A 24,505-nucleotide genomic window follows, 5' to 3' on the forward strand; every position below is an offset into this window, starting at 1 on the left:
TCACTGCTTTTACTCTGCCATCTTGACTCCATCTGCAGCAACCCAAGGATATACTCTTTTGACACAGAATTTCAAGGGAGAAATATTTCCCAGATGCAGAAGACTTTATGAAGTAGATAGCTAAGCCCAAAATGGTGGAACAAGAAGCCTACTATTTAAATAGACAGAGGTATTCCTTTCTTTTTTCCATTCTGAGTTGTTTATTGTTCACTGTATCTTAGAGTGACATCACCATTTTGGAAATATACCTACATGTCAGGTTTAAGACAAAATAGAAGTTTAAATTCAGATTTTCTATTCCTTGCAAAACTACTATTAATTGTCTTAATCTATACTTGAAAGATATTTGGGTTCTGCTAAGATAGTAGTCTCGAGGTTCAGACTGCTCAACTCTAAATCTAGATAATTTCACAAAATAGTTAACTAAATCAGCTGACTAAACTAAGCCTAACATAACTAAAACCATTTTGTTTCATAGTCTCCATTTTGCTGAGTCTTAGTACAGGATTAATTTGCATCAGGCTTGTTTCCTCCATTATCTCCTTCTGCTTCCAATTGTATCTGAGGATGCAGAGGACTTTGGTAACTCAAGAAAGTCTATTTTTTCTCTTTCTCTTATCTGACAATGTAAAGTTCCCTTTCATCTAGTAATCAAGATAGTTCTCTAGTGACAATGACTATCCTGATAAAGAGACATTCCTTCTTTCACACGATTATCAAGCAGATCTTTTATTTCCTTGGCATAAATGTCACTAACTACATTATGTTTGTTGCCTTGCCCTTCTAATCTATTCTGTACAATCACCAATTGACTAATATTGTCTCCTTATTAAATAATTACCCATTTTCCACTATTTCAATTGAATTTTTAAATTAAATTCCTTTTGGAATTTAATTAATTTTGTCCATCTTTGTCTTTTACTACTCCTCTCTCTTGCTTTGTGACACTGCATTTACTAATTACTCCCCAAGGCACCAATGTTCTGACAATACTGAGCTGATTTTACCCACAACATATTTACTGTAAACCTTAATTTGAGGCTATACTGTTCTTCATTACTCCTTCTATGCTATTTCAATTAAATTTATCCCCCATAACAATTGCTGAGTCCTTTAATTTCAATTTTGCAGCATCTCTTCAATATTCCCTCCTTTCTCTTCTAAAATTACTACCACCATGGTACAGGCACTCAACCTCATGTTTGAATTATTGCAATAACATATAGGTTCCAGGGCATCCTCCATTCAGCTATCAGTGATTTTCTTAACATACCTACTTTTAATAATGTCATTCTCCTATTCAATAAACTCTGGTGATTTCCTATCACCTCAGGATCAAAAATAAAATGATCTATTTAACATTTAAAGTTCTTCAAAACCCAGTCCCCTCCACCCCTTATGGTCTTCACAATCTTACCACTGTCTTTCACTTTTTGATCCAATAACACTGGCCTTTTTGTTTTTCCTTGCACAAGACATTGCATTTTTCAACTCTGTTCACTTTTACTGTGTATCACCATTGTATGGAGTACTCTCCTTCATCTCTACCTCCTGGCTTCACTGGCTTCTTTTGGATCCTGGCCAAAATTCTACCTTTTGCAGGAATTGTATCCCAATCCCTTAATTCTAGTGCCTTTTCATTGTTATTTTCTATAATACTACATATAACTTATTTTTACATAGTTTGCATGTTGTATCCTCCAATAGATTATGAGGTCTTTGAAGGCAAGTCTTTTATCTTTTTTTTTCCACCCCCAACATAGTGCTTGGCATGTGGTAGGCACTTAATATAAATTTATTTATTTTTAGTTTTCAATATTTACTTCCATGAGATTTTGAATTCCAAATTTTCACCCCAATTCACCCCTCCACTCACCCCAAGATGGCATGCATTCTGAATATCCCTTCCCCTAGTCTGTCCTCTCTTCTATGTCTTGTCCCCTTCTCTTATCTCCTTCTGTACCTCATTTCCTCTATTTCTTATTTCCCAGTAGCATGTGAAAACATTTTTTTAAACATATGTTTTTAAAACTTTAGGTTTCAAATTGTCTCCCTTCCTCCCTCCCCACCCACACTTGTTGAAAAGGCAAGCAACTCAATATAGATTATACATGTGCAGTTATGCAAAACACTTCCATAGTAGACATCCTGTGAAAAACTAACTCTATTTCCCTTAATCCTATTCTGCCTTCCCATTTATTCTATTCTTTCTTTTGACCCTGTCCCTCCTCAGAAGTATTTACTTTTAATTAGCCCCTTCTCCCCCTATTTTCCTGTAGGGTAAGACAAATATGCATACCCAACTGAATGTGTATGTTATTACCTCCTTAAGCCAAATCCTATGAGAATAAGATTCACTCATTCCCTCTCACCTTCCCCTTTCCCCTCCACTGAAGAGATTTTCTTTCTGTTTTTTTTTGTGAGATAATTTACCCTTCTACCTCTCCTTTCTTCTTCCTGAGTATCACTCTCTCATCCCTTAATTTTATTCTCCAGATATGACCCCTTAATCTTCAACTCATCCTGTGCCCTCTATCTATTTATCTAACATACATATAAATTTTCCTTCAACTACTCTAATACTGACAAAAGTCTCATGAGTTATAAATATCATCTTTCCATGCAGGAATGTAAACAGTTCAATCTTAATAAGTCTCTTATGATTTCTCTTTCCTGTTTACCTCTTCATGTTCCACTTGAGTCCTGTATTTAAAAGTTAAATTTTTTATTCAGCTCTGGTCTTTTCATCAGGAATGCTTGAAAGTCCTCTATTTCACTGAATGACCATTTTTCCCCCTAAAGGATTATACTCAGTTTTGCTGGGTAGGTGATTCTTGGTTGTAATCCTATCTCCTTTGCCCTCCAGAATATTATATTCCATGCCCTGGTCCTTTAATGTAGAAGCTGCTAAATCTTGTGTTATCCTGATTGTGTTTCCACAGTACTTGAATTGTTTCCTTCTGGCAGCTTGTAATATTTTCTCCTTGACCTGGGAACTCTGGAATTTGGCTACAATATTCCTAGGAGTTTTCCTTTGGGGATCTCTTTCAGGAGGAGATCTGTGGATTCTTTCAATTTCTATTTTGCCCTCTGGTTCTAAATATCAGGGCAGTTTTCCTTGATAATTTCTTGAAAGATGATGTCTAGGCTCTTTTTTTGATCATGGCTTTCAGATAGTCCAATAATTTTTAAATTCTCTCTCCTGGATCTATTTTCCAGGTCAGTTGTTTTTCCAATGAGATATTTCACATTGTTTTCTAATTTTTCATTCTTTTGGATTTGTTTTACAGTGTCTTGATTTCTCATAAAGTCACTAGCTTCCAATTGCTCTATTCTAATTTTTAAGGAAGTATTTTCTTCAGTAATCTTTTGGACTTCCTTTTCCATTTGGCCAATTTTTCTTTTTAGGGCATTTTTCTCCTCATTGGCTTTTTGGACCTCTTTTGCCATTTGGGTTAGGCTATTTTTAAGGTGTTATTTTCTTCAGTATTTTTTGGGTCTCCTTTAGCAAGCTGTTGACTTGTTTTTCATGATTTTCTTGCATCATCTCATTTCTCTTCCCAGTTTTTCCTCTACTTCCCTTACTTGCTTCTCAAAATCCCTTTTGAGCTCTTCCAAGGCCTGGACTGATTCATATTTTTCTTGGAGGCTTTGGATGTAGGAGCTTTGACTTTGTTTTTCTTCTGGTTGTATATTTTGATCTTCTTTTCACCAAAGTAAGATAATATAGTCTGACTCTTTTTGTGCTGCTTGCTCATGATCCCAGCCAATTACTTGAGTTTTAAACTCTTTGTTAAGGTAAGAGTCTGCTTCCAATGTGGAGAGTGTCTGTCCCAAGTTCAGGGGTTTGTATAGCTGTTTTCAGAGATACTTGTAGGGACCTGTAAATTTTCAGTTCTTCCAAGGTGGTATGATAAGGGGCGAGGTGTTTACCCCTTTCCTGGCCTGTGACCACAAGTACTCCTTTCTATCCTGTAACTGTGATGAGGGTGTAGAGAGGTCTACAGCCACTACAAGCTCCACCACGCCAGTGCTCCTCCTCACCCCAGCACTGCTGCCCAGAACTGTGACCCAGATCCAAGCATGGGCAAAGCAAGAGATTCCTGCCTCAGCACTGGCAAAGAGATCCCTACAGTCCCTCTCTGATCAGCCACTGGATTCCCCCTCAGTCTGCAGGCCAGAAGCTCTGGAGCAGCTGAGCCCTCCCAGGGCCAAGCTCTTAGGGAATGAAGCAGAGACACCGCATTCCTGTCTCAGCACTGCAGAAACAGACTTTTCCCACTGACCTTTTAAGTTGTCTTTGGTGTTTGTGGGTTGAGAGGTCTGGAAGCCACCACAGCTGCCTGTGATACAGTCCTCTGAGGCCTGCTCCAGATTCACTATGGCCTGGGTGCCCATGCCGTGCTGCGCTCCGCTACCAACATGACGTGATATACCTTTCTGATCAATCATCCAGGCTGAATTGGGCTGGAAATTTGTTTCACTCTGTCTTTTTGTGGGTTCTGCTGCTTTAGAATTTGTTTATAGCCATTGTTTATGAGTATTTGGAGGGGTTTTGGGGAGAGCTCATGCAAGTCACTGCTTTCACTCCACCATCTTGGCTCTGCCCTCTCTGGTAGGCACTTAAAAAAAGCTGACAATAAGACTGACCATGAATAGGAAGCCAGTGTTAAAGATATTATGTAGGCAAAACCATATAATCTGGCAATTTACTATATGTGGGAGAGAGGGCCAAAATGACTCTTAGGTCTTTGGCCTGGATAACAGAGAAGATTTTATTCATCAACAAATAGGGAGGAGGGAATTTTTTTTTACATAGAAGAGGTTGTGTTTTCCGTGGGCAATGTTGAATTTAGATGTCAATACTAAATGTTCAAAGACACATTTTTGAGGGAGTAAAATCTAAAGTGCTATGGTGCTCCATTTCTAGAAAGTGGAAAGTTTATCAGTCATTAGCAATCTAGCACACACAATCCTATCAGCATGTAAAATAAATATCTGCAAATCTCAAATTCTCATTCTAGTGGTTTTGACTCTGTAGTTAGTCAGATACTTTGCATAAACATGAAAATAACAAATTCACTAGTTAAATCTTTAAGTAATAACACTAACAATTTATATTTACATAGTTCTTTTGCACTTTAAAGTTTACAAAACCCCCTTTTATGAATCAGCTTATTTAGTTCTCAAAAACAAATGAAAATTAAATAAGTAATACAAGTATTATTAGTTCCATTTTTTTGGTGTAAGTTCAGGGAAGATATACAACTTGTCCAAGATCACATTGCTTTTACATGTCAGAGTAAAGACTTGATCATAGGTCTTCTGACTCCAGATCAAGTTCACTCTCCACCATAAACTACTACTTTTTGTAATGCTGCCTTTAATCACATTATAAGACTATCTAATGGGCAAAGTATGTGGTATGTTATTGTTGAGTAAATATCAAAACAAATAATACAAAAAGAAGGTCTTCCAAATGCATAGGATAGATACCATATACAATATATAGGAATTATGGGAAATATGGGCAACAAATACATAATAGATGAAGGCCTCACAATGATGAAAGCAAAGACGCATTAAAAAATTAAAAGAAGTCAGCTATCTTTGAACAAGTTGGAACTGATAAATGCATGTGTTGAAAGATCTATGGAATCCATCACACAGTATTTTGTATTGGGATTTGCAAATAGGATGAGTTTTGCAAACAAGAAAATGAAGGCTCTAAAGTTATAAAGTTATTTTAAATATGACAACTCTTCCACTCTTGTTAAAATGTATTACATAATTAGTCAGCTAAACATCTTGTATAAGAGACATAAGCTAAAATCTGCTCCAAAAGGATTTTAGAATTCATCCCTTTCGGAGATTTTGCTGAATTATCCTCCTTTAGAGAAAAAGGTTCAGCTCTTTCATTTGATTTTTAATTTGGTTATAAACTTAGGGAGTGAGAAAAGAAATTCCAAATTCCTGATTGATTGTTATGAAAGTTGTCAAAAAAACACATCAACCATGGCTATTTAGGCCAGAATTAATTTTGTTTGGTGTTCTTATGAGACTTTGTTCTCATTTTCGTTTTAAGAGAAACATAGTAGCTCACGTTATCTTACCTATATGTTGTCCATACATGTGATAAAAGAAGCTGAAACAATATGCGGTATTTGTGGCTCCATAAGGATTTTTGGGGGCTATGCTGAAAACAGGACTCAGTAATCTGGCCTTTTCTCCTTCTAATCTGGGCCGAGAGGTCTCAATATACATATAGTAACCTAAAAAATGAAAAATAAGCTTACGTTATTTGAATACTGATATTTCAACTTGGTAAACTAAGTGGTCAAGTGGATAGAGTACCAGTCCTGGAGTCAGGAAGACTCCTCTTCCTGAGTTCAAATCTGGCCTCAGAAATTTATTAGCTATGTGACCCTGGGCAAGTCACTTAACCCTCATTGCCTCAGTTTTCTCATTTGTAAAATGATTCAGAGAAGGAAATGGAAATCATTCTAGTATCTTTGCCAAGAAAACCCCAAACAGAGTCATAAGAATTGGACATAAATGATAAATGACTATATAAAAAATTCAGCTTCAAGATTGAAGTTAAAAGTAGAGTTTAAAATTATTAAATGCCATTTATATTTTTCATATTAAGCGAATATTGGTTGAATGCCTCTTTTAAAACACTAAAAATAGGTAGTTGTGTGTATACATATCAGTATTGCCATTTGAGTGGCAATTTAAAATATGAAGCTTACAAATAGTCAACTAAACAAATAATGAGAAATAAAAGTGCATTGTCTACACAATCAAAATGGAATTTTAAATAGTATCTATTTATTATGATTCCAAAAATAAATAAATATAAATTTAGAAGTTCATGTATAAGGAAAATAATGGAAATTGGAGCCAATTGTTTAAATAATTCAGACTTCATTAATTACAATTGTTTGAAAATTCAAATACTGAGACAAGAATGGGAGTTGAAACTTTATGTTTTAGATAAAGTTCTCTATTTTCTATCTTGCTTTATGAATGATCCTGTGGGATAAGAAACATCTAGAATATTTGAAAATATCTCCAAGTTTAGTATCATACAAAGAATAATGCAATAGTTTTATCTTTATAATTGCTACATAATCAAAAACATCTTCCATAAAAGTCCTCTTCTGATTCCACAGCAACATAATCTCTGGCATCTTAGACCCACTAAATAAGTAAATAATCTTACCAGGAAGTAGGCTAGTAGGTGGTAAAATTGTTGGTCATAATGGCTTATGAAATTTTCTCTCTTAATACTTGGAGAGGTTGCAATATAAATCAGTGAAAATAGTCTCTGAGAATGAAACCAAGATTTCTTGAAATATTGAAAATGGTAAAACTATAAAATTGTAATTGAATCTATCATCAATTTTGCATTAATATTGTATTTTAAGGGCCTACAGATAGAATAGTAGAACTTGGAAAACTCATTTACAAGGATCTCCTACCTTCTTTGGATCCAGTGCGATCTGCATTAGGCCCGGTATTTGGGGTATACTTTGTATTTCTGGTTGCAGTACTTTGTTTTGTCCAGTCAAAATTATCTGTATCATCTTGAGTGAACAAACAGATGTTACCATCTTCAAATCCACAGTGAAACTCACCTGTAAGCCAATTCAATGAATGACATCAGAATTTGCAATTCTGTCACAATAAAGATTTTAAAGCACTATACAATAATAATGCTTGATAACAACATGGGTCAAGGTGGTAGAATTACTATCTTCAATTTAAAAATAAAGATCAGAATTTTCGAGATGGATATTACTGTTTTTTTTAAATTTTTGTCTGTCTTAGGATTGTAACTTTTAGATAGAAGAAGTGATAGTCACCTCTTCCCACATGCATGGAGCATGCTCAGAAATGATTTCTGGTCCCAGTGGCCATTTGGGCTCTTTGGGACATGCTTCTGGTTATTTTGCCCAGGTCTGACAGAACTTTGCATGTTGTAGCAAACCCCAGATGGTTTTTTGATCATCCCCAGCACCCCTAGACAGCCCCTGTGGTTGCTTCATTTAAAAAGAAAAGATAGCTTGTGTCTCAGTCCTCTTAGCTGCCACATTTCCACATGACAAGTAGTACTCTATCTGCTTGCTATCTTCCTTGCTACCTCCCTCACTTGCAACATAGACTCAGCTAAATGAATTTTCAATTGGGAAAAACCACAACTCTAGAAAGCTGCTTTTTCCTCTCTATATAACAAACCTAGATACAACTTTGACATTAACACCAGAGAGATACCATGGTATAGGAGACCTGGGTTCAAATTCCAGCTTGGTCACTTACTATGAACAAGTAATTTAATTTCTCCTAGCCTGGGTTTTCTTATTTTTAAGAAGGGATCATAATGTTTATACTGCCACCCTCATAGGGTCACACAAAACATTTGAAAGCTTGAACCTCATTTCCCATTTATTACATGGGTATCATAATGCCTACTCTTTCAATTTCTTTTATTTATTATTTATTTATCATTTATTTATTTTTTATAGGCAATTGGGGTTAAGTGGCTTGCCCAGGGTCACACAGCTAGTAAGTGTCAAGTATTTGGTCTGAGGCCAGATTTGAACTCAGGCCCCCTGACTTCAGGGCTGGTGCTCTATCCACTGCACCATCTAGCCACCCCCTTTTCTTCCAATTTCACAAAAGTATTATGACTGAGTCAAATGAATTCTAGATAACAATTATATTTAGATATTTCCTAATTTATTTACAATAAGCATTGATTCTGTCTAACTTCTTGCTTTGTTGATATTACTACTTTAACTTATGTAATGACTTCCCAGACAACACTCTGGCTTGCAATCTGTGGCTACTAACTCCTCTATATGTGTTGTCTCCTATATTAGAAGGTAAGCTACTTAAGGGCAAGGACTATTTTGCTTTTGCATTCATATGCTCAGTTTATAGCAAAATGTTTGGCATATAGTAAGAGTTTGATAAATGCTTTAATTTTATTTTTTTATGAAATAGACTATCTGGAAAGTTCCTTGATACTTTTTTAAACTCTTAATTATTGTCTCTGTTTTTATTTAATGTTGTTCAGTTATTTTGCAGTTGTGTTTGACTCTTAATGACCCCATTTATGATTTTCTTGGCAAAGATACTGTAGTAGTTCGCCATTTCCTTCTTTAGTTCATTTTACAGGTGAGGAACTGAGGCAAACAGGGTTAAATGACTTGTCCAGGGTGTAGGTGTCTGAGGCCAAATTTGAACTCACGAAAATGAGCCTTCTTGATTCCAAGCCCAATATTCTATTCTTTATGCTATCTAGCTGCCCTGTCTCTGTTTTTAAGGACTCCCCTATAAAATCTTGTGTTAATAAAATGTGTGTCAGTAAAGAAGACTATGCCAATAGGGCTTAAAGGCTGTGCCAGCGGGATACAATCTTGGGAAAGTCCTACCAAGCTAGGGATGGTTTTTAGCAAAATCTTAATGTCATCAAACAATCATTCTAGCCAAGGATAGAAAGGCTTATTACCAGATAAGAAATCATTCTGTGACAATTAATAAATACTATCTATCAGTAGTAGGTAATCAACCAGTAGACAGTAATTTACATTTGGTGAAGGGAATGTCTACAACAGCAAAATCATTGATCTTTTCAATTCTTATAATACTGTATTTGTAGAACACTCAATTTAGGAAATGTCTACCTAATATCAAGATATCTGTCATATAAAGATAAGAAAAGCTAAGTTCAGAGAGGATGCTCACCAGAAGATTAGTCTCCATAGGAAGATTTTTGAGGTGGAGAGAGGCATTGAAATGTATAAAAATCATCTACTAAGATGAAGAAGCATTGTGATCTGCATCAGTGGATGGAACCCCCACAGGAACTAATCATGTATTCCTGAAGCATTGAAGGAAAGGTTTCAAGAAGGGGCACTTTTGATTACATTGGTGCTCTAGTAGTCTATTCTCTTTATGGAATGGACTACATGAAACATCCTACTATCTGAGTTAAGCCAATTCTAAAGCTTCATTATTTTCTTTTAATTAGTCAGTATGGTAAAGTAGAAAGACTGAACCCAAGAAAGAAAGAACCCAAGTTCTTCATGTGTAAAATGAGGTAGAACTAGAAGGCCTCTGAGGTACCTTCCAAATTTAGTTCTATGTTCCTGTGAATATTAAACATATTCATATTCAAATAATAGTTTAGAAAACTTACACCAAAGCAAAATAAATGCCTCAAAATTATTTACAAAATTTCTACCTTTTTTGCTAAACTCCATTAGCACATCTAGCTTTATGAACTAATTCTTCAGTAGTTCTGAATAAGTAATTAAGGTATTATTGTCATGTTTAGATCTGTCTTTTTGTGTGAAAAGTATTTTGAATTGTGTTCATACAGATTCTGTAGTTGTCTTGGCAAGTAGACTCTCAAGTATTTCCTTCTGCCTATAGCTATTTCAAATAGAATTTCTCTGTCTCTCCCTGCAATATTTTATTGACAATTTCTAGAAATGCTGATGATTAGTGTAGGTTTATTTTATAAACTGCAACTTTGACAAACATTTTTTTCCATTTGATTCTCTAGATTTCTCTAAGTATACCATTATATTATATGCAAAAAGATGGTAATTTTATCTTCTTTGTATTCTAGTATACCCATTATTCAATTTATTTTTCCTGTCGTTGCTATAGCTAACATTTACATTACAATATTGAATAATAATGGTGATAATGGACATCCATGCTTCACCTCTGATCTTACCAGGAAAGCCTTTAGCTTGGTGTGATTACATATAATGCTGTTCTTGGTTTTATATAGATACTACCTAGCATTTTAAGACAAGCTCTACTTGCTTTCCAGTGTTTTGTTTTAATAGGAATGGTGTTAACATTTTGTCAAAAAATTTTCTGCATTTATTGACATAATCAAATGATTTTTATTTTTGTTATGATAGGGTCAATTATGGTTATAGTTTTTTTCCTTATATTTAATTAGCTCTGCATTCCTGATATGAATCCCATCTGGTCATAGTGTATGATCTTTGTGATACATTTCTATAATCTCCTTGCTAGTATATTATTTTAAAGTTTTGCATCAATATTCATTAAGGACATTAGTTCATCATTTTCTCTCTGTGTTTTTGCTCTCTTTGGTTTAAGCATTAAAATAAAGTGTGTTACAGAAGGAGTTTGGTAAATTATTTTACCTATTTTTATAAATACTTTATATAATATTTAAATTAATTGTTCTTTACATGTTTGGTAGAATTCACTTGTAAATACATCTCTTTCTGTTCTTGTCCCTGTCCCTCACTTAGGGAATTTACTTATGGCTGTTCAATTTCTTTTTCTAAGATAGAGTTATTTAAACTGCCATTTCTTCTTTTGTTAATCTGGACAATGCATATTTTTGGAAATATTAATCCATTTTAATTGGATTGTCAATTCATTGACATGGCATATAGCTGGGCAAAATCATTCTTAATATGCTTTAATTTCATTTGATTTGATTTGATTTACTCTTTTCACTTTTGGTATTCATCTTTTGGTTTTCTCCTTTCTTCTATAAAATCAAGTTAGCCAGTGAAACTTGCTTTATTTATAAAAATTATCATTTATTTATTTAAAAAAACATTTATTTTAATTGTTTTCCCACAAAACTAGCTCCTACTTTTATTTATTAGTTCATAGTTTTATTTTTAATTCTATTGCTCTTCTTTTGTGTTGAAGATATAATGTTTCTTTTTTCCTCTTTTTTTTTTTAGGCAATTGGGGTTAAGTGACTTGCCCAGGGTCACACAGCTAGTAAGTGTCAAGTATTTGGTCTGAGGCCGATTTGAACGCAGGTTCTCCTGACTTCAGGGCCGGTGCTCTATCCACTGCACCACCTCACTGCCACCTGAAGATACAGTGTTTAAACAAGGATTTTTAATTTCCTGATTTTTTTTAATTTTAGTTGCATATCTAATTCACTCATTTCTTTTTTTTTATGTAAGCTTTTTGAGATACAAATTTTCCATTAATTACTGGTTTGGCTGCATCCCACAAACTTTAGTATGTTGTCTCATTATTGTCATCATCTTTAATGAAATAATTGATACTTTCTGTGATTGGTTCTATGATTCATTCTTTAGGATTAGATTAATTTTAACCTCTGCTTCAATAGCTCTTTATCAAATATAATTTTAATGCATTATGTTCTGGAAAAGGTACATTTAATTTTTATATATTTCTGCATTTTTGTGTGAAATTTTTATGCCCTAACATAGGGCCAATTTTTGTGAAGGGACCATGCACAGGTGAGAAATTGATATGCTTTTTTCTATTTCCATTCAATTTTCTCCAGAGGTCAATCATATCTAATTTTTATAAAACTCTATTTATCTCCTTAATTTAGTTCATATTTGTTTTATGGATAGATTCATACAGTTCTGAGAGGGGAAAGTTGAGGTCTCCCTCTAGTAGAGTTTTGCTTTTTCTCTTGAAAATCATTTAACTTTTCCTTTAAAAATATATATACTATGCCACTTGGTGCATATATGTTTAGTATTTGTATTGCTTCATTGTCCCTGGTATCTTTTAGTAAAATGTAGTTTCTCTGATTATCTGTTTTAATTAGATCTATTTTTTGCTTTTGCTTTGCCTAAAATCCTGATTGCTAGACCTGCATCTTTTTTTTACTTCAGATGAAGCACAATGAATTCTGCTCCAGTCCCTTATTTTAATTCTGTGTGTAAAACTCTATTTTAAGTTTATGTGCTATAAACAATATATTGTTAGATTCTGATTTTTAATCCATTCCCCTAACTTCTTCCAATTTTTGGATGAATTCATATCATTCACATTCACAGTTATGATTGTTAACTGTAATTTCTCTTCATCCTTCTCTCTCTTACCTTTTTTTCACTTGGTTCTTTCTTAAAAGTCTGTTTTGCTTCTGATTTCCCTTGCTCTACTTTACCTTATCATTATTTCTAGTTTCTCTAATTCCCTTCCCCTCCTACTTCCATATTGAGTAACATGAATTTCTATAACCAGGTCTCTGTTTGCGGATGTACACTATTTCCTCCTTGAGCCAGTTCAGATTAGAGTGAAATTCAAGCATTGCTCCCTCCCACCTATCATTGTCCCCTCTACTGTAAAAAATTCTTCCATATGTGCTCTTCTGTGAGATATTAGCTTGGCCTATCCATGAGCAACTGATGTTTTTGCAATTATTTAGATCTGGCTTTATTTGTGTAGAAAGTGTTTTGTAATTTTGTTTATATACTTCCTGAGTTTGTCTTGGCAGGTAGACTCCTAAATATTTTATAATGTCTACAGTAACTTCAAATGGAATTTCTCTTTCTATCTCTTACTGTTGGGCTTTGTTAGTAATATATAGAAATGCTGATGATATATATGTGGGTATCCTGCAACTTTGCTAACATTGTTTATTATTTAAAGTAGTTTTTATTACTTGATTCTCTAGGATTCTGTAAATATCATGTCATCTGCAGACAGCGATAGCTTTATTTCTTCTCTGCCTGTTCTAATTTCTTCAATTTCTTTTTCTTCTCTTATTGCAAAAGCTAACATTTTTAGTGAAATATTGATTAACAGTGGTGATAATGGGCATCCTTGTTTTACCTCCAATGTTGTTTGCTGATGGCTTTAGATAAATGCTATCATTCTGAAGAATACTCCAGTTATTCCTATGTTCTTTAGTGTTTTTAATAGGAATGGGTGTTGTATTTTGTCAAAAGCTTTTTCTGTATCTCATGAGATAATCACATGGTTTCTGTAAGTTGTGCTGTTGATATAGTCAATTACACTGATGGCTTTCCCAATATTGAACCAGCCCTGCATTCCTGGTATAAATCCTACCTGGTCATAGTGTATTAACCTAGATCACTAGGTTGCTGTAATCTTTTTGCTATTATTTTATTTAAAGTTTTTGCATCTATATGCATTAGGGAAATTGGTCTATAATTTTCTTTCTCTGTTTTGTGTCTTCCTGGTATCAGTATCATATTTGTATGATAAGCAGAATTTGGTAGGAATCTTTCTTCACCTATTTTTTCAAAGTCGATATGGTATTAGAATTAATTATTCTTTAAACGTTTGATAGAATTCACTTATAAATCCATCTGGCCCTGAAGATTTTTTTCCTAAGGCATTCATTAATGACTTCTTCAATTTCTTTTTCTGAAATGAGGTTATTTAAGGATTTTATTTCCTCTCCTGTTAATCTAGGAAATATATATATATATATATATATATATACACACACACACACATTCATTTCACTAAGATTGCAAATTTATTTGCATACAATTGGGCAAAACAGTTCCTAATTATTGTTTTGATTTCCTCCTTATTGGTGATAAATTCATCTTTTTCATTTTTTAATAAAAAATTTATTTATTTTAAAAATTAATTTATTTATTTTTAGTTTTCAACGTTCACTTCCACAAGAATTGGAGTTCCAAATTTTCTCCCCATCTCTTCCCTCCCCTCATCCCAAGTCAGCAAGCATTCTGAATAACCCTTCCCCTAATCTGCCCTCCCTTCTATAAGCCTTTTCCCCTTCTCCCCTACCCCTTTCTATTTTCCTGTATGATAGGATAGATTTCTACACCCCATTGCCTGTATAACTTATTTCCCAGTTACAAATAAAAACAATTTTTAACATTCATTTTTGAAACTCTGAGTTCTAAATTTTCTCCCTTCCTCCCTCCCCACCCACCCTCATTGAGAAGGCAAGCAATTCAATATAGATTATATATGTGTAGTCATGCAAAACACTTCCATAATATTCATGTTGTGAAAGACTAACTATAATTCCCTCCATCCTATCCTGCTCTTCCATTTATTCCATTCTCTCTTTTGACTCTGTTTCTCCTCAAAAGTATTGGCTTCTGATTAGCCCTACACCAATCTATACTCCCCTCTATCATCCCCCCTGCTCTCTTATGCCCTTCCTCCCTATTTTCCTGTATGGTAAGATAGGTTTACATACCCAATTGAGTGTGTATGTTATTCTCTCCTTAAGCCAAATCTGATGAGAGTAAGACTCATTCATTCCCTCTCACCTCCCTCCTCTTCCCCTCTACTTTAAAAGCTTTTTCTTGCTTCTTTTATGTAAGGTAATTTATCCCACTCTACCTCTCCCTTTCTCCTCCTCCCAGTACAATTCTCTCTCACCCCTTAATTTTATTTCTCAAATATCATCCCTTTATAATCAACTCACCCTGTGCCCTCTGTCTACACACACAAATTTTTAATTCAGCTCTGGTCTTTTCATCAAGAATCCTTGAAAGTTCTCTATTTCACTGAATGTTTATTATTTTCACCTGAAAGATTATACTCAGTTTTGGTGGGTAGGTGATTCTTGTTGTAATCCTAGCTCCTTTGACCTATGGAATATGACATTCCAAATCCTCTGATTCCTTAATGTAGAAACTGCTAAAACTTGTGTTATCCTGATTGTGTTTCCAGAATACTTGAATTGTTTCTTTCTGGCTGCTTACAATATTTTCTCCTTGACTTGGGAACTCTGCATTTATATTAATATTCCTAGGAGTTTTCCTTTGGGGATCTCTTTCAGGAGGTGATTGGTGGATTCTTTCAATTTCTACTTTGCCCTCTGGTTCTAATATATCAGGACAGTTTTCCTTGATAATTTCTTGAAAGATGATGTCTAGGCTCTTTTTTTTTTATCATGGCTTTCAGGTAGTCCAATAATTTAAAATTATCTCTCATAAATGTATTTTCCAGGTCAGTTGTTTTTTCAATGAGATATTTCACATTATCTTCTATTTTTTCATTCTTTTGGTTTTGTTTTATAATTTCTTGATTTCTCATAGAGTCATTAGCTTCCATTTGCTCCATTCTAAATTTTTAAGGAATTATTTGCTTGATTGAGGTTTTGGACTTCCTTTTCTGTTTGATCAATTCTGTTTTTTAAGGCATTCTTCTCCTCACTGACTTTTTGGACCTCTTTTGCCATTTGGTTTAGTCTATTTTTTTAAGGTGTTATTTTCTTCAGTATTTTTTGGGTCTCCTCTAGGAAGCTGTTGACTTGTTTTTTAAAATAATTTTTTTGCATCATTCTTTTTTCTATTCCCAATTTTTCCACTACTTGTCTTACTTGCTTTTCAAAATTCTTTTTGAGTTCTTCCATTTCCTAAAACCAATTCATATTTTTATTGGAGGCTTTAGATGTAGGAGCTTTGACTTTGTTTTCTTCTGATTGTGTGTTTTGATCTTTTTTGTCACCGAAGTAAGAGTCTATAGTCTGAGATTTTTTACACAGTTCATATTACCAGCCAATTATTTGACTTTTAAACTCTTTATTAAGGTAGAGGTCTGCTTCCAATATGGAGGGGGGTACTGTCCCAAGCTTGGAGTTTGTGCAGCTGTTTTCAGAGGTATTTCTAGGGACCTGTAAATTTTCAGTTTTTCCAAGGTGGTATGATCAAAAGAGAGGTTTTTACTCCTTTTCTGGCCTGTGCTCTGGTCTATGAGTGACCAGAAGCACTCTTTTCTGCCTTGGAACTGTGAAGAGTATTCCCTTTTCACCACCATCATAAGCTCCACCACCCTGGTGCTCCTCATCACTCCAGGACCACCACCCAGAACTGTGACCCAGATCCAAGCATGGGCAAAGCAAGAGAATCCTACCTTAGCATCAGCAAAAGATCCCTTCAATCCACTGATCAGCCACTCTACTTCCCTTCTGTCTGTGGGCTGGAAGCTCTGGAAGCAGCTAAGAGCCTCTCTGTCACCTTGGTCACAGACTTTTCCTACTGACCTTCTAAGTTGTCTTTGACGTTTGTGGGTTGAAAAGTCCAGAAACCAACACAGCTGCCTGTGATCCAGTCCTCTGAGGCCTGCTCCAGGAGCTCTGAGGTCTGGTCTTTGCCTGCACACCCATGCTGAACTGTGTTCCTCTCCCAGCCTGGCATGATAGACCCTTCCAATCAACCCTCTAGGCTGTCATGGCCTGGAAATTTGTTTCACTTTGTCTTTTTGTGGGTTCTGCTGATCTAGAGTTTTTAGAGCCATTTTTACAGGTATTTGAAGGTGTTTGGGGAAGAGCTCAAGCAAGTCACTACTTTTACTCTGCCATCTTGGCTCCATCCCCAGCAACTCAAGGATAAACTCTTTTGACACAGAATTTGTAAGGGGAAATGTTTCCCAGAAGCAGAAGACTTTATTTTTTTATTAACTTATTTTCATTTATCAACAATCACTTCCATAAGCTTTGAGTTTTAAATTTTTCTCTCCAGCTCTCCTTACCTTCCCCCCAAGATGCATGCAATCTGATATAGGCTATACATATACATTTCTATTAAATATACTTTCACATTAATGATGTTGTAAGTAAAATTAAAAATAATAGGAGGAACCAACAGAAAGAAGAAACAAAACAAAATAGAAGAAAAAAATAGCAAATAGTATGCTTTGATCTACATTCAAACTCCATGGTTCTTTCTTTAGATGTGGACAGCATTTTTTATCATGAGAATTTTGGAGATGTCTTAGATCCTTGTATTGCTGAGAATGATTAAGTCTATCAATATTAGTCATCTCACAAAGTGGCTGTTACTGTGTACAACATTCTCCTGGTTATGCTCACTCCACTCAGCGTCAGAGCATACAAGTCTTTCCAGGTTTTTCTGAAGTCTGCCTGTTCATTATTTCTTACAGCACAATAGTATTCCATTACATTCGTATATCATATTCATAGTTCTGACTATTATCTATGTCTTTCTCTCCATTCTCTCCCCCCCATTTATGGTTTTCTTTCTCTTTTCTCCTTTTCCTTCCTCACTAATGTTTGGCTTTTGACCTCTGCCTCCCTCACTCCCACCTCCCTTCTATTAGTCCCCTCCCTTTTCTTCCCCTTACTACTTCTTCCCTCTATTCTATCCCCCCTCCCTTTTCTTTCCCTTTTTCATTCCTACTGTCTATAGGGCATGTTAGATTTCTATACCTAACTGATTATGTTATTCCCTTCTTGAGCCAAGTCTGATGAGAGTAAGGTTCAAACAATGCCTATCTCCCTCCCTTCTTTCCCTCTGCTGTGCCTTTTCCTGTGATGTAATTTACCCTTGTCTGCCTCCTCCTTTTCTTTTCTCTCAGTACATTTTCTTACTTAGATCAGATTAATCCACTTACTTGGATCCTTTGAACCCACTTGATTAGATTTTTTTTCATCATTACATCAAAGTCAATTTATACTCACCCCTTTGTGTATACTCTTTTAACATGGTATAATAACAATACAGTTCTGAAGGGTTACAAGTGTCATCTTCCCTTGAAGGGATGTAAACAGTTTGCCCTTATTAATACCATGTTGTATCTTTCTGTTCTGTTTACCTTTTTATGTCTGTCTTGAGTCTTGTATTTGAAAATTAAATTTTCTGTTGAGCTCTGGTCTTTTTATCAGGAAGGTGTGGAAGCCCCTAATTTTGTTGAATATCCATCTCCTCCCCTGAAAGATCATGCTCATTTTTTGCTGGGTAGTTGATCCTTAGTTGTAATGCAACCTCCTTTGCCTTATGGAATATTGTATTCCATGCCCTACGGTCTTTTAATGTAGAAGCTACAAGGTCCTATGTAATCCTTACTGTGGTTCCATGATATTTTTAAATTGTTTCTTTCTGACTGCCTGAAGTATTTTCTCTTTGACCTGATAATTTTGGAATTTGGCTACTATATTCCTTGGCATTTTTAATTTGGAATCTCAGGAGGTGATTGGTGGATTCTTTTCTTTTCTTTTTAAGGCAATTGGGGTTAAGTGACTTGCCCAGGGTCACTAGTAAGTGTCAAGTGTTTGGTCTGAGGCCAGATTTGAACTCAGGTCCTCCTGACTTCAGGGCCAATTCTCTATCCACTGCACCACCTAGCTGCCCCTGGTGGACTCTTTCTATGGCTATTTTACCCTCTGGTTCTAGGACCTCAGGGCAGTTTTCCTTGATGATTTCCTGAAAGATACTGTCCAGGCTCTTATCTTCATCATAATTTTCAGGTAGACCAATAACTTTTAAATTGTCTCTCCTGGATTAATTTTTCAGGTCAGTTGTTTTACCACTGAGGTATTTTACATTGTCATCTATTTTTTCATTCTTTTGTTTTTGTTTGACTGATTCTTACCCTCTCATAGAGTAATTAGCTTCCATTTGACACAATTCTAATTTTTAACAAATTTTTTTCTTCTATTAGATTTGGTACCTCCTTCCCCATTTAGCAAATTATATTTTTTAGGGACTTGTTTTCTTCATTGTACTTTTTTTCCCTTTGGCCAATTTTATTTTTTAAGGACTTGCTTTCTACAGTTAATTTTTGTCCTTCCTTTTCCAAGCTATTGACTTCTCTTGAATACCTCTCATTTCTTTTCCCATTTTTTCTTCTACCTCTCTCATTTGACTTTTACAATTCTTCTTGAGCTATTCTAAGAAGGCTTTTTGGTCTTTGCAGAAGTTCATAATTCCTTTTGAGGTTCCAGATGTGGGTTTATTGACAATGTTGTCCTTTTCAGAATTTCTGCCTTGATATTCACTCTTCCCATAATATAAATCTGCTTTTTGCTCATGGTGTTTGCTTATTTTCTGAGACTGAGACTGAGCTCTCCTGCTGGGGAACAGAGTGCACTGACCCAACTTTCTTGTGTGGGGAGCCCAGGGCTTGGTCACTGGCTTTGTGTGTTGGGGCCATCAACGCTGGCAGTTGGAGGCTGTAGGGTTCTGGCAGCTTATCTTGTGTTGGGTTGGAATCAGCAACACTGGAACTCTAGAGGTAGGATTGGGTAGTGTGGTTCCTGGAGATTTCCTGCTCACCTGAGACTTTCCTTCCTTTTGCTTCCTTCAGCTCCTTTCAGATGGATGTTGCAGGGTGTTTATGTGCCTGGGGCCCTTGGAGCAATGCTTCCCTTAGTTTTCCTGAGGCACTGGGAGAGATGTTTGCTGTAGAATGCTCAGGCATCTGGTGGTTTTCCAAGCTGGTTTCCACCAGTTCCCCAGCCCTCAGTGAGGCACTCCAGGGTCCAAGTGTTGGTGTTTGCCTGCTCCACCACCTGGGCTTCAGGATCTCCTCCTAAACAGAACACTTTATGAAAAAGACAGCTAAGCCCAGGATGGTGGGAAAAGAAGCCTACTATTTAAATGGACATTCAGATGCATTCCTTTCTTTTGCCCACTCTGAGTTGTTTATCGTTCACTGTATCTTACAGTGACATCACCATGTTGAATTTAGATGACAATACTAAATGTCCAAAGACACATTTTTGAGGGAGTAAAATCTAAAGTCTTATGGTGCTCCATATCTAGAAAGTGGAAAGTTTATCAGTCATTTGCAATCTAGCACACACAATGCTATTAGCATGTAAAATAAATATCTGCAAATCTCAAATTCTCATTCTAGCGATTTTGACTCTGTAGTTAGTCAGATACTTAGCATAAACATGAAAATAAGAAATTCACTAGTTGTCTTTAAGTAATTGCACTAACAATTTATATTTACTTGGTTCTTTATCATTTTACAGTTTACAAAGCCCCCTTTTATGAATCAGCTCATTTAGTTCTCAAAAAGGAACAAAAATCAGATAGGTAATACAAGTATTATTAGCTCCATTTTTTGGTTTGAAGTTCAGGGAAGATATGCAACTTGTCCAAGATCACATTGCTTTTACATGTGAGATAAGGACTTGATGATAGATCATCTGATTCCAGATCAAGTTCTCTCTCCACCATAATACTACTGCTTCTCATAATATTGCCCTTAATCACATTATAAGAGTATCTAATGGACAAAGTATGTGGTAGGTTATTGTTAAGTAGATAGCAAAACAAACAATACAAAAAGGAGGCCTCCCCAATGCATAAGATGGATATCATAAACAAAACTCAGGAATTATGGAAAAACATGGACAAAAAATACACAATAAATGAAGGTCTCACAATGATGTGTTTCTTGCAAACAACTTATCTTAGAATTATGATTTTCAAACCATTCTGCTATCCATTTCCTTTTTATGGGAGAGTTCATCCCATTCACATTCAGAATTATGATTGCTATCTGTCTGTTTCTCCATCCAATTTTCCTCCAAACAATGCTCATCTCCCTCCCTTCTTTTCCTTTACTGTAATAGGTCTTTTTGCTTCTTCATGTGATTTGTTTACCCTTTTCTGTCTCCTCTTTCCCTTTTCTCTCATTACAGTCTGTTTTCATGACTTAATTAGGTTTTTTATCATCAAATCAGAGCCACCTTATACACGCACTCTCTGTTTATGCATATCTCTTCTAAATATTGTATAAGAGATACAGTTCTCAAGAGTTACAGGTATCATCTTCCCATCTAGGTATGTAAATAGTTTGCCCTTATTGAATAAGATGTTGTTTTCTTGCTCTTACAGCCAGTTTGAGCTCATTTCAATAACCTCTTCCTGTAAATCAATATCACTATCAATATCTTTAATAATCATTGATTCAAAAAGTGTAAATAAAGTCAGTATAAAGGCTATAACAATATATCCAAAACATTACTCACTTTGATTATGTTGAATTTTTACAAGGGTTCTGAGTGATTCCATATTGTTAAGACAGTTAACATAATTATATTAAACTCAAAACATTAAAAACCACATGAGTATTTTTAAAGCCACTGATATAACACATTAATCTTTTATGCTAAAAATCCTTACAAAACACAAACATTGAACAGCCATTTCAATCTGATAAATTATTTTAAGCAATTAAATTATTCTCCCTAATATTGATTTGACATAGTTCTAGAATTATTGGCCATAGCAACATGGGAAGACAAAAAAAAGTCATAAATGTTGTAAAGGATTTGCAAAAACTATAGATTGTTTGTAGCCGACATTATAGTTTACTTAGAAAACTTCAGAAAGTCATCAAAAATTTAACTGAGTTGATTCTTAACTTCATTTAAAGTAGAAGGTTATGAAATTACATAAATCATCAGTATTTTTATATAACACTAACTACATGAAAGAGGTTAATAGAAAAGGAATTCTCATTCTCACAGACTCTGAGAGTCAATTTGCAAGGAAAATATCATGATTTAAATACAATTACAAAAAACTTGAAAACAAAGATAAATATTTGGAGAGACTTTCTTTGCTCAAATCTGGTCAAGACCTATGTAATAAAAATGAACATAATACCTAAACAAATTTTTAGATTTAATGCTCTCTCAATAAATCTACTTTGGGAGTACTTATGGATCCAGACAAATAATTACAAAATTCATTTGAAGAAAAACAAAAAGTAAAAATTAAGAAGGAATAGCACTTCCAGGAGTCAAATTATATTACTAATCAATAATCATTAGAACTAACAGGAAAGGAATGAAAGCAATTCTGAGTATAACATACCTCACAAATAGTATTACAAACTGTCTGAAAACTTCCTCCATCTTTTGAGGTAGACCATTCTCCTTTAAGTATTATTATTTTTTAAATACTGAACTTGTTGTAGCTAGGTGACACAGTGGATAGAGCACCAGCCCTGGAGTCAGGAGGATCTGGGTTCAAATCTGGCCTCAGACACATGATATTAGCTGTGTGACCCTGGGCAAGTCATTTAACACCAATTGCCTCACCACAAAAAAATTCTGAACTTACAAAATACCAAATTGTAGAAGGGGTAGATATGAAATTGCTAACCTCTATCACATAGAGCTTCCTTTAAAAATAAAAGTATGCAATAAACTTAGTACGTAACTTTGAAAAATGTCTTACCTCATATTGTTCTACCTTTGGATAGCTCTAATTTTAGAGTTTTTTCTTACACTAAGCCTTAATAAGCCTCTTTGCAACTTCTCCCTGTTGCTGTTCTTTCTGTTCTCTGTATTCAAAAAGGACAAGTCTAACCAGTTTGTTACATGATAGCTCCACACACACTTGAATATTGTTATAATATCCACTTTGACATTTCTTTTCTCCAGGCTAAATATGCCCAATTCCTTCATATCACTGAGTCTCATATCACTCAAGACCCTTATCCATCCCAGCTGTACTCCTCAGAACAATGGTATTACCACTTCTCTATTCAAGAAGCCTACACAAGAATATCTCCAATTAATCTCATATACATCTTCTTCTTACATAGTTGTGAGCATTGCTGTCTCCTTTAAGTTCCCTGTAAGCTCCTTGAGAGCAGAGACCATTACTTTGCCTTTTTAGTGTCTGGCAAGTGTTTGGCAAAAGCTTGATAAATGTTGATTCACTTGACTTGAATTTTTTTTGAATGCCATGGGTCTCAATGGAACTCAAAATCACATGAAGTTTTTCGGCTGCTACATTACACTACTAACTCACATTGGGCTTGCAATACATTACCTGGAACCTCCAATTTTTTTTTCCAGAACCATTAATGTTTAACCTTGCCTCCCCCTTCTTAGACTAATAAGTATCATTTTTGTACCCACGTATAAGCCTTTACATATATATCTATTGAATTTCATTTTATTAGATTCAACACAATGGTCCAGCTTGTCAAAATGTTAGAATTCTGAGTTGCATTCCAATGTAGCTTCCAGATTCATGTCATTTATAAGACTTGCAACAATGACAATGAAATATTAACAATTATTCTTCATGTCCAGTGATCCAACTAGTTCTAAATCCGTCTAATTTTATCATCTGATCCATATCACTCTAATTTCTCATAAAATGGTATCAGAATGTTTTTTTTCTCTGAAATATAATCCTACTAGAATTTGTTAGTTGTAACTGGACAGAAATAGTTCCTCTGTATATTTTAACCTGGGGTCCAGAAATCCAAATCCCATTTTCAGATGCCACTTTCTTAGCCAGCTGTTCACTGGATAACAGTGAGGAAAATACAACCATAAATCCTTAGTTTTCAGTTTCTTGCCCAAGATTCATAATAATTTATACAATGTTTCAGATTATTTCTGCCTGTGTCATTTGAATGCATTCATCATTTTGTTGTTTAAAAAATATTCAATAAGGAGTCATAATTTAATTTTTAATAATTCAAAACATTTAATTCCTTATAAACCATTTTCTATAAAGAAAATAGCAAATACATATAAAAGAAAATATTTTATATTAAAGCAAATAATTCAAAGCAACCCTATTTATCATTTTAGATGAGTCAAACAGTAAAAATCTGATTCTTTTAACAGAGCTTTTGATTGTTGGATATTAACTTCAATTTTCAAGTTCATTCATTTTAAGCTTAAAACCAAAAAATGATTCAAAAGAAGAAATTTTGAAATGTTATTCCTTGACAAAACAGCTATGTTTTTAAACTTCAAATATTATTGCTAGTCTCCATCAAATTATGTTTGGATTTTATTTGCAAGAAATTCTGTCACAATATCATCAAGCCTTCTCTGTTTTTCCTGAAGAATTTTCAGTTTCATTACTTTTTTTGGGGGGGGGCAAGGCAATGGGGTTAAATGACTTGCCCAGGTCATGCAGCTAGTAAGTGTTAAGAGTCTGAGGCCAAATTTGAACTCAGGCCCCCCTGACTC

At 34.8% G+C, this 24,505-nt stretch overlaps 1 protein-coding gene across 1 annotated transcript in view; it reads right to left on the reverse strand.

Annotated features, from left to right (window-relative positions):
• MDGA2 (MAM domain containing glycosylphosphatidylinositol anchor 2) overlaps nt 1-24,505 on the reverse strand; it is a 754,553-nt gene that overhangs the window by 97,171 nt on the left and 632,877 nt on the right. The window contains exons 13-14 of the mRNA XM_021004762.2: nt 7,485-7,640; nt 6,114-6,272 (exon numbers count right to left, since the gene is read on the reverse strand). Coding sequence (XP_020860421.1) covers nt 6,114-6,272; nt 7,485-7,640 — 315 coding nt within the window. The remainder of the gene's footprint in view (nt 1-6,113; nt 6,273-7,484; nt 7,641-24,505) is intronic.

This window comes from Phascolarctos cinereus, unplaced genomic scaffold (genome assembly GCF_003287225.1).
Source record: "Phascolarctos cinereus isolate Bilbo 61053 unplaced genomic scaffold, phaCin_HiC Scaffold_3;HRSCAF=262, whole genome shotgun sequence".
In the NCBI taxonomy this organism is placed as follows: domain Eukaryota; kingdom Metazoa; phylum Chordata; class Mammalia; order Diprotodontia; family Phascolarctidae; genus Phascolarctos; species Phascolarctos cinereus.